The sequence below is a fragment of the Erythrolamprus reginae genome, chromosome 1, assembly GCF_031021105.1.
Source record: "Erythrolamprus reginae isolate rEryReg1 chromosome 1, rEryReg1.hap1, whole genome shotgun sequence".
In the NCBI taxonomy this organism is placed as follows: domain Eukaryota; kingdom Metazoa; phylum Chordata; class Lepidosauria; order Squamata; family Dipsadidae; genus Erythrolamprus; species Erythrolamprus reginae.
The window spans coordinates 233120836-233132631 of NC_091950.1; the positions used below are offsets into that span (position 1 = coordinate 233120836).

General features: G+C 35.6%; 1 protein-coding gene across 5 annotated transcripts in view; it reads left to right on the forward strand.

Moving 5' to 3' along the window:
- EHBP1 (EH domain binding protein 1) overlaps positions 1 to 11796 on the forward strand; it is a 301779-nt gene that overhangs the window by 225975 nt on the left and 64008 nt on the right. For 2 of the 5 annotated variants that reach the window (XM_070732534.1, XM_070732531.1), the window contains 4 exons: positions 4071 to 4184; positions 8642 to 8769; positions 11505 to 11640; positions 11795 to 11796. The exon at positions 11795 to 11796 is cut by the window's right edge and continues 105 nt beyond it. In XM_070732534.1, the coding sequence (XP_070588635.1) occupies positions 4071 to 4184; positions 8642 to 8769; positions 11505 to 11640; positions 11795 to 11796 (380 nt within the window). Of the gene's footprint in view, positions 1 to 4070; positions 4185 to 8641; positions 8770 to 11501; positions 11641 to 11794 lie in introns of all 5 variants that reach the window. The other 3 variants (XM_070732530.1, XM_070732532.1, XM_070732533.1) reach the window with 3 other exon arrangements.

Sequence of the window (11796 nt, forward strand, 5' to 3'; positions counted from 1 at the left end):
TCAGAGGAGCAGTCAGTCCTTTTTTGGTCTGGGGTTGAATGATTGGTTCAAAATACTCTAATGTATTTTGCAAATCCATAACATGAAACCAATTGTCTTTTTCTCATACTTCCTCAATGTTCAGCTTTCGCAATGCATGTATTATCATTGGAAGAAACATTGCTATTCTTTTGATCTTCCCTGTAATGTAAAATTCTTTCCCCCCACAATCTGATTTATGTTTTTCATTGTCTGGATATCTACCTTAAAATAAATCTCTTCTTTTCCTCTACCTCATTGTCTATCGTCACCTGCCCTTGAGCCCATTAAACAAAACTACCACCCTCACTTTAAATTATTAAGATGTCCATGAGCATTATCTTTATCTTTTTAATAATTAAAATCATCCTTGATTTTTTGGTTTTGTTTGCCTTTTATGTCTTCATAATGAATTATGTGAGGTTTACTTTGCTTTCAGCTGATGGAGTGGGATCATCTGCATATCTCAGATTGTTAGTGTCTTACTCTATAGTTTTGATTCTGTCTGTCATCTCTTGCAAACATGCTAATCCTTTAATAGATTTTCAGAACAAGTCCTCATCTATCAGCCCTACTAAGTAGACTAGACCATGAAATTACTCCGCAGGATGGCTAAAATTACTTTTATTCACATTGGCTGTAATAATAGAATCTTGCAAGTCTGACTGTGCCATACCTTCTTCTTATAGGTCAGTAATTAAGGAGGTGCCTGTCTGAGCTGCTTCCAAATGTTATCTGGATGTACTGGACTTTTAAAATGTTTTAGCCCCTTTTGCCTAGGCAACAAATCCTGCATTATTTCTTTCAAAGTCATCTCCCTTACCTCATGTCATTCTCTTGTCTGTTTTGAACGATTCTGTTTTTACAAACTCAGCCTTTACAACAGGTTGTGTTTCTCCCTGCCTGCAAAGACTGCACAGAAAAATAATCAGGTATTTCGACACATCCATTTATATTAATATACTGTATTCTACATTCTGAACTGTTTTACACAATTAATGGGTTTGATTTAATTATTAAAGTAAAAACCAAAGTTTGCACATTCTCTCGAAGATCTCTGTTTCAACAGAACAAAAAAGACAAATACACTGACACAATTTTGGTCCACACAGTATTCTTCCATATAATATGAGCAGTGATAGAAGTTGCCTGCTTTGATCATAATGACAAAAGCAGCATTTCACTGTTGCACTACAAGCTCCATCTCTTTTGAGAATGTGCATAATATCACAATGCAAAATACAGAAGATTTCTGTTGTGGCAGGGCAACATTACTTTTGTCAAACTGTTCCTCATTGATCCTTTCCCAAAGATGCCACTGGCTCTTCACACTTTGAGAAGCTAGCTTCTTCTCCTGAAGCTCTAAATGGTTTAGCAGATATTTCATCTCTATTACTGCTTTGCTTTTTGACATGGTTTTAATGGACATGGTTGTTATGCTTTTTCTCTATAAATATTTTTGTCAACCCATTACCCTGTCTGTAAAAGATTTCAGTTTAGTCTATCTTCTGTGAATCCCATTGCATCTATTGGATGTCTTCAATGGCTAACCTTAAGTAATTCTACTTTAGGTGTAAATTTTCCTAGGAATTTTGTCATTTCCTGAAAAACATGTCTCTCATTTTCTTATTATTTTCCTTTATTTGTTGACATGATCTTCCTTTGTCCTTTCTTAGTTTTTAAACTTTGCTTTTGGCTGTTGTCCATTCTTGTTGCTAAATGCTTTCATCTCCCATCTTTCCTTGGCTATCATGATAACTTGTTCGGAAAGCTGCTTGGATCCTTTTTCCTTTGAAATTTTGGGAATATGTTTTTCTGCTTCAGTTTTCACAATGTTTCTTATCTCTTCTCGTAGCTCTCCAGGTTCTCTTTCTTATAAATTAGGTATACTGAATTTGTTCCTTACATTGATCTTATATATACCCTCTAGGTTCTATCTTGCTGACACACTTACTGCCTTTAATTTTCTAAGTTAAAGTCATACATTTAATACCGAAAATTCATATTCCTTTCCACAGTCTGTGCGGAAACTGTCCTGGCTGACTAGATTGGCTTTCTCCATCTTTTCTTTCCTATTACATAGTTGAATTTATTATGACAATATTGTCTATCTCGTATTGATGATGCCTAGGTGTAGAATATACATTTATATGCTACCCACATTTGAATTTAACCCATCTTACAATTTGCTATAAAATTCTGTGTCTTCCTCTATTGTTCTTGCAGCAGAAATACATAAAGCTGAAATTCATTTGATATATACTATAGTTGATATTAGGGCTGTGCAGTACTTTGATTCAACTCCAATAAGGTGCTTCAGAGTTCATGGAGGCACAGATTTGACCCTAGCAGCAATTTCATCTGGCATTTTTTCAGAGTGACTACAGCTATTGAGCCCTTTTTCCACATCAAAATGTAATCCTCTGGAAAAGGAGAATGGTGATTACCACAGATTAAAAACTGAAAAAACCTTATGCTATGAAACATAATTATATTTGAGGAGCCATTCCTTGTATCAACAACCTTGGTATGCAATTACTTCAAGACAAGTTAAAAGAAGCTCACACAATTATTCATTTTGATAGGAATACTCAATAACATTTAGGTTACTGGTTCAAAGCTCAGATCCGGGTTCCTGGTATCAACATCAACCAGTGTTTCAAGACACTATAAGTTCTTATGAGGTAATTTGCTGAGAACTGAAAAATTGAAATACTGTATATCTAGAATGGTCTAATCCCAAGCATTAAGTATTATTTTACTAGTCCGGTCAACATCATTATTTTCTGTATAAGAAAAGGTTCTTCTGAGAAAAGAATAAACATCTTTAAGTGATGTTCATTCTTCACATTTTGTCACAGTCATTGCATTTCTTACTCCAATCCAGTTGCTTTTCATGAGTTCAGGTTATGATAGTTGACCATAGACAATCAAGGGTACTTCAAATTTGGGAATGATTTTATATTTATTATTAAGATAATTTTCTAGTCACTGTCCTAAGAACTTATGGAATTTGTCCATTTTATCTGCCAAACTGGTCTTTTGTGTTTATCATAAAAATGGCTCATAATATAATCTGTATTATTTTTATTCGTGTTTTGTTTTTATTCCTTAAATAATTTTTAATAACATTTATATAGATATGAGTCATGCGCTCTGGCCTATCCATTAATCCATAGATAACAGAAGGTGATCTTACAGTCTTCCTGCCGTAAATATAAATACCCCAGACAGAAACCAACCAGGAAGTCATAATTATGTCAATAAGACCGATCTCTGCTTTCTGAGGCAGTGAGACTAGAATTATGATTCAGGAATTATACAAGAGAGTGATTTCACAATTTTACCAACCGGCTGAAATCAGTAAAGGATCAGTATTTCAGATTTTCAGCAGACTTTTTTGAAGTGTAGTGAATCTAAGCAAAAAAATCTTGACTTAGTGTGCATTGTTTTGGAACACTCCACTACCTATATAGACTACAAAATGGCAGTAAGAAACATAAACCAGAGTGTACATGTACTTGTGATTTCATGTGTGGCTTATTGCCTTTGAAAACAGTATTTTAATTTTAAGGACTGATATTCCCAACTAGTCAGGGATAATTCTGACTATTGCTAGGCTCATTTGCTATTGTATGTGTGTGTGTGTGTGTGTGTGTGTATGTAAGTATCTTACATAATATATATTTTGCAGAAGGTTGCAAAAGGTGATCACATGCCAGCAATGATAATTACAAATCAGTTGCCAAGCTTCTGAATTTGATCACATGATCATGGGGATGCTGGAAAGGTTGTAAGTCTGGAAAACAGTTTTTTCAATGTTGTTGAAACATTGAATGGTCGCTAAATAAACTGTTGTAAGTCAAGAACTATGTGATATTTAAATAAAGCATGTTCTTTTCTCTTAACACATTGTTACCATTTCACTAACATTTTTCTTTCTGTGCTGTTGATTAATGTACTCAACTAACTCTAAAATACTAATGTTTTAATTGAATTGATGCATGTACAAGACCAAAATTCACTAACCTTACTACCACCTGCTCTTACAGATGAGGATCGGAGTGATAATATTGTGATAGTTTCTAAAGAGGAGATTCCCGAGTACATTATTTCTAGAGGTGAAGATCAACATACTAACCTAGAAAATGACCTTGATTCTGATGGTAATTCAACAACACCATTATTTCACAACCTTTCCATGACTAACTTTAATTTAATTCTCAATACCATGTAATTTGTTAGCCCTGTATTATTTTTGCTTAGATTCATTTGATTTTTTTATAAATGCCCTTCTGAGACATTTTTAACAATGTTACAAAATTTAACTATCAATTAAGGATCGATTTTTAATTTTTTTTAAAATGCATTAGATAATTAGCAGTACTGAATATAAATTTAATGGGAGTCAGCATACAGATCTTCACAGATTTCATAGTTTTTGTTGTTATTACCAAAAGCCTACATTTTGTGTGTGTGTGAATTTCAAATGAAAACAATTACACTCAAAGGCTATCTTAGCAGTCCTGTGCATTTTTATGTGCAATTACTATACTGTACATCTAATTGGAATTTTGAGTAATAATTTCAACAAGATGTTTGTGTCATAAAGCATGGATCCAGGCATTTGATTATTGAAACAAACATGAGGAAATGTGGACAGAAAAATGAGAGATGAAATTTACAAAGTGAGCAATAAGGACACAGTTACAAAATTCCTATGAACATAGCAATTTTTTGCAATGTCCTAGTCAAGTACATTCATGTTAATGGCAGCAAATACAAGTTCAAAACTTATTACAAATTGTGAAAAAATATAACCCTTTCTAGCATTTCAAAAACAGTTAGAAAGGCACTGATGAAAATGATTTAAATTCAGGTAGATCCTAATCAAGAACTATAAACTTAAAGCTAATTGTAATGAAAAGGAAGGCTGTAAGTAATGAGCTCCGAAGTAACCATGGTTGGACACAAAAAAATTGAATGACTCTTGTAAAACCTTTAAGTCTAACATATTGTATGCTCCCTTTCCTTTGACTTTACACATTCTGCTACACCTGGTTATAAAATTGCAGTTAATTTGGTTTTGTTTGTTTGGGGGGGGGTTGTTTTGTTTGAATGTTTGTCAAGTTTTTATTTGTGTCTTCCTTTTTCTTTAATATACCTTGATTTCTTTTAATTTGTTAGTTTATAAGCTATCCAGAGTCACTCCGGAATCAGGCAGCCTCTGAATTGAAATAACAAACAAACAAACCTTGTTATTCACTAATAACTCTGAAAGTAATCTTTCTAAAAGTTATACAGTGATCCCTCGATTATTGCGGGGGTTACGTTCCAAGACCTCCCGCGATAATCGATTTTCCGCGATATAGCGGCGCGGAAGTAAAAACACCATTTTTGGCTATGGACAGCCAAAAACTACCCCTCTCACCGGCTTTCTTCGGACACAGGTCCTCCTGCAGCAGCGCTGGAGGCCACCGTTCCCCGTAGGCAGCCGCCCGCCTGCCGTTCGCCCGCTCGCTCGCCCGTTCGCCCGCCGTTCGCCCGCTCGCTCGCCCGTTCGCCCGCCCGCTCACCACTCGCCCGCTTGCTTGCTCGCCCGCTCACCCGTTCGCTCGCCCGCTCACCCACGGGCGAAGAGAAAGAAAACAAGAGAGGGAAAGTGAGAAAAAGAGAGAGAGCAAGAGGGGGAGAGATAGAGAAAGAGAGAGAATGACAGGAAAGAGAAAGAGACAGAGAAGTGATTCTTGGTGATGACGTATGACGTCATCGGGTGAGAAAAACCGTGGTATAGGAAAAAAACCCGCGGAGTATTTTTTAATTATTATTTTTTGAAAAACCGTGGTATAGCGTTTCGCAAAAATCGAGACCGCAAAAATCGAGGGATCACTGTAATGGCAATCTACTTGAAAACTTCTTCAAGTTGAACCTACAAGAGGCTGGTTTTCCTTCTGGGCTACAAAGTGACAAAATGATCATGTGAGCTCCCACATATAGGAACTCTTTATGATGGCCTTTTTATTCCCCCTTTTTTTGGTAATAATATTCAGTATACATTTTCCCCTCTCCTAAGCCGTATTCACTGCAGTTTGGCCTGAAAGCAGATGCATCTGTATTCACTTCATAGTGGAAGAAACAATTTGTTGAAGGGAAAACCTTTTTAGTAATTAACATTTACAGCTTAGCAAAGAAAAAGAGAGAAAGGTAGCATTGAAGATTGGTGTTATGTCAGACTATGTTTACTGTAAAACTAGAATATTTGCAGTAAAAAAACCAGGTACTGAGCTTTTCAGAAAGAGCTTCTTTTGCTGATGGGAGGCAGGGGGGAATGTTCAAGAATTCTGGAAATTGTGACTGAGGTCGTAAGTTTTTTTTCCTTACAATAATCATCTTCGTATCCTTCCATTTATTTTTGTGGAGCGAAGACATTTTCTTTCATTTCACTAATATCTGGCCCTTTAGCATATTCAGAATGTTTTTGTCATAATTCTTAGAACTCTGTTAGGGCAGAAGGAAATTTGAAGCACGTTCAGTTTGGTTGCCTACAGGCCACATACAGAATTCAGTTATGGCAAGATTTAAACTGGAAACATTCAGATTCACTTAACACAGTAGTTCCTATTTCTCCACCTCTTAAAATCATTTAATATATGAGTAGTAATTTTGTTAAGGGAAGGTCTTCAGTGAAGGATTTCAGTCTTTTCTACTTCCATAATAAGGAGCATATTTTGCTGTTTGAACTTTGAATGTTACAATCACATAACTAGACAGGATATCAAGGGAGCTGTAATCAGATCCTCACTTTTTGAAAGCTAGGCGATTGGATTATGACTGCAGCACTGGAGGGGGAGGAAGACATTGGATAAGCAACTCAAGTTGAAAGGATTCACACACATATCCTCAGTGCCATGGTTTTAATCTGATTTTCCTCTCCCTACTCCACTGCAGCTGCTATTAAAAGTGTTAAAAATGGCAGAAGAAATGATCAAGATCTTCCAGCATTATATCTTCTTTGGTTCACAGTGGCCTACCTAACTATAACCTACAGTATATAGTGAGAGCTGTTATTCTCACTTTTTCATATAGTGTTGATGGAGAAATGAAAGTAGCTATTACACATATAGTTAGAAGACTGAGTTCAAACTCTGGATCAAGCAAACCCTGACAAACCATTTCAGCCATAGTTCCTGACCTGTCAAGTAAAAATAAAGACACACTGGTCAAGGATTAATGAGATAAGACTATAAAATATTTTGGCCGTTATTTTAGCTGAAAAATTAGACATGAATCTATAAATAAATAATGTTTAATTTTGTTTGAAAAAAACATGGAGTTTGTTCAGTATACATTCTTGATATAAGTGTTTGTATATATTCAATAAATATTTTTTTTAAAAAAAACAGTACATAGTAACAAATCCAATTCCCACCAATCTAATTACAATTTTAAATTTAAAAATTCATAAAACAATCCCAATATATATAAAAAACAGACACACAGTCAATCAATCAGACGGCAAAACAACATGGGCAAGGTGGAGATGTTTTAGTTCCCCCGTGCTTGCCGACAGAGGTGGGTTTTAAGGAGTTTACGAAAGGCAGGGAGGGTGGGGGCAATCCTAATCTCAGGGGGGAGCTGGTTCCAGAGGGTCAGAGCCCCCACAGAGAAGGCTCTTCCCCTGGGACCCGCCAGACGACATTGTTTAGTCGACGGGACCCGAAGAAGGCCGACTCTGTGGGACCTAACCGGTCGCTGGGATTCGTGCGGCAGGAGGCGGTCCTGAAGATATTCTGTACATAAATAGGTGGCTTTGTCTCTCACTAATTCCAGCATGGCAAGGCTAAAACTGAATAATTAGTACACTCTGCCAATAATTAAGCAAAATTTCTAAAATCAACCGGACTGATTTTCAAGCTGCCATCTTCCTTAAATAATCGATCAGGACAACTTCTTGAATTCTGTGCTCTTCAGAAATGCTGGGCTACAATTCCCATTAATTCCAATGAAAATGTCAGTCTGGAGGGCACCAGCTTACAGAAGAATAAATTAGGATGAGAACAGTACTATGAATAAACTGATACCATAATAACATTTTCAACTTTTAAGCCAAATCAGAGGGGACAAGGATAGACCAAGATACATTTCTACATTTTATAACGTATATTAGAACATTTCATTTTGCTATAACTTTTCTCTGAGTAGTATTTAGGAAAAAAGTTATCTTTAGTATTGGATATCTTCATTCAAATGTCTGTTTCATAATTTGAGATCACCAAAATAATTAACATATACATGGATCAAATTTAATCTAATTAGGTTATTTTTAAACAGCTTATCAATATGTGATGCTGAAATATGATTTGTCCAAGTTCTGAACTCTGCAGAAATTAATTGGAAGAAAATAACTAACTTTTAACTACCTTCACAATACATTTGCTGTAGTATCTCTTTAAGTTCTCAGTTCTGTATTTTATTTCCATTATCAGTTGCAATCTAAAGATTACAACTAGAACAATGCAAACACTTTTTTAATAGATACATTATTATAGTAACTGCATTTAAATGCATCTCTCTCTCTCCTTCCCTCCCTCTCTCCATTGTGCCGTGGTCTTCACATATGTAGTTGAGCAGAACAGCAAGTTTGTGGATTTGAAGCTGAAGAAACTTCTAGACGCTCAGCCACAGGTGGTAAATTCACTTACCAGCACACCTCCAAAATCAGTTTCTGATAACACCGAGCCAATGTTTACAGTAAGTCTAACAAAAAAACAAGTCTTTTCCCGTAATACCTGTACATTTTGGATTCTGATTTGCATTTAATACTGAAGAATGACCATTTAAAAAATTTCTTCAAATTTCAAAGTGCTGTAAAACCACTTTTGTATCCATATAAATAGATTTCAAATATATTTTGCCTATATGTTGACAAATATTTCATAATCACACTTGGTTATTTAACTAGTAAGGCTTCATTTGGCTGTTATGCTATGAAATATTATATTTTGGTAATCTTTTATTTCAATTAAAATTCATTTTTATGGGTGTATTAGCTGTATGAAAAATATTGAAGTACCGGTACATATTACTGTTTAAATCAAAGTTAGCAATATTAAGCTGGCAGAGTTTTGTAATATTAGCTTGGCCTAAATAAAGTTATTACCCTAATACATATTTGAAAATACATTTCAACACTAAAGTCATTTATTGTATCCTCTTCCTTCTTAAACTAGTTCATTAATGTGGAGGTAGAGCTCTTTTGGGGCCCATTTTAAGTAACTTTAAGAATTATTCTTTCTTCTTGCTTTAAACTTATGGCATAAATGATTTTAACATGTCGATTATAGAAACTACTTTTGTGTCTTAGGTAGTTGAGGCATTCTGCCATATTATTTGCCAGTGGCAGGAAATTCTCTCTATATACATAGGTTTTGATAGATTTGTTGGTGCATCTACTCAGCTTATTGTCTTCATTAGTCATAGCTATTACTCCTGAGGGAAAAGATTTGGATGGCTGTGAGTACAGTCCACTTGTATAACTTTTCACCCACCTGCAGACTGGGGGTGTATGCCCTGCTGAGTGAAAGGATTTCCTTCCCCAGATACAGAGATGCTTTGAAGTCTCAAAACAATGACTTTCATTGCTTTTTCCTTTACACTGTCGGTTCCGATAAATTGGTGATGAAAGTGTGCAGCAGCAGCAGAGGGCTTTCAGTCTGTATCTTTGAACAAAGAGAAGCTTGGATCAAGTCTGATTTTTTGCGTTCAATTTAGCTTTCTGCAGTGGATTTAATGCAAAATGAAGCTGGCCTTGGAATAATACAATGGATTGAAAAGGCTAACTGAATTAGTGGGCTTAGAGGAATACATTTGTAAAGTGGCAGAAGTCCCTAGTCATAAAAAGGCTTCTTAAAATGGGATTTACTGGCTAATCGCACTGATATTTTAACATGTTGCCAGGCCTAAAAAATTAGCCATGTTTGTTTATTTTAGTAAAGACTTGCATTTCGACTGTCAGATGGCTATTGTATGAAGAGCTCGAAGAGATCCTTTTTTTCGAGGAATGAAATCATAGCATCTGGATTGTTGAAAAAATAATTCTAGAATGAGGGATGCTTTTTAAAAAATTAGCTCCATAAATGGTTGACTAGTTCCCTCTATTAGGACAATTTCATTCAGTTAATTTCATACACACCAGCACCAGTAGTTTTTATTCTGATTTCACACATTCGTATGAAGGTGAGGATCTTTCATTTCTGTTCTGCTTTCCTTCCACCCCCCCTTTTTTTTTAGTAAGTGCAACAAAAAGTATAACTGGATTCGAACACTTTTTTTAATGCTGCATGAAAAAAAAATGTCCATCTGTTCTCTTAGAGCTTTCAGCATTGACTTGGATTTATGTTTCTAATAAAATGCAGTTTACACATTTATAAATAGGCATTCTGTGTTTGTGGAAAAGGATAAACTGTTACCTTCCCTGGAGAATTCTGTATCCCAGGCCTCCTTGAGGCTAGAGAATAGGCCATTGGAGAACTCCCTCATTACCAATTGTCTCAATGCAGAGGAAGGGCAAAGTCTTGGTAGCTTTTGATAACCAGTTTCAGCATTCAGCAGGCTTAGCTATTAGTCATGCATCTTAGCCTTTCCCTATTTACTTTCAAAACACTTAATAAAAATAATAATAGATTAGGTATAAAATGAAATATTTGTTTGGTACACAGCATCTCGGTATCTCCAGTTTCCACACACGGCGGTGGTTTAGTCTTCTGGGATATTTCACATTGATAGACCCATTTGAATGTATTACCATAGGAAGCTCCGGAAAATGGTAATTGTAGTTTCCGGAGCTGTCAAAGGTTTTATTTATAAATCTGGATTCATAAAGTTATAACTTATGACACATAGTTCACTGGGACTATAACCTTACTTTTTATTTGTCATCAAGCATTAGTCATCTCAATAGATATAACATTAGAAACGATCCATTGTATTATAAAGGAAAAAATATGTGGCTCCATTCAGAACGACACAATTTTTTTACTGGGGCAAATCATGTGTGCAAAAGACTAGAGGCAGTATGTAAATTAAACAGAGATAGGATGTTTAAAAATATACATGCTGTTCTAGGAACCCTAATATATACATGGTGCTCTGGGTATCCAGTTGGCAAATGGTAATCTTCTGAGTCCAGCTTTGCCTCAAGTCAGACAGTGGATGTTGCTAACAGATCTTAGCAGACAACCACAGCTGAAGTGTTGTTGCCAGATTAATAGCCAAAGGAGTTTATTTGGCAATACCCCTTTTGAGGGGTTCCATACATTTTTGGCTCGTGGTAAAATTGTTATCTGACACAAGCATCTGAGTAGTGGGGTTTTCTTCACCATAATATTCTTCTTCTGAAATATACCTTTCCAATTATCCTGTTTGCATTTATGAACAATAGAATGTGATGCTCAGTTTTGTTTTTGTTTTGTTTTTTTTCCCGGCAGAATGAGACAGAGGAACATGCTGAGCGATTACAAAAAGCAGCTGAACGTTTTAGAAGTCCTGTTGTTTTCAGCAAGGATTCAACAGTCAGAAAAACGCAGCTTCAGTCATTCAGTCAATATGTTGAAAACAGACCAGGTAGGCAGAAATATTCATTTAAAATATTCTCCTCCATTCCCAACATTATGGCTTAATAATACTTAACAATAAATAATAATGTGAGTCCACTTTTCAATACACAAATATCAAGTATTGAAATAATTTTTCATGTCTTTCCTTTTTTCCCCCCAAGAG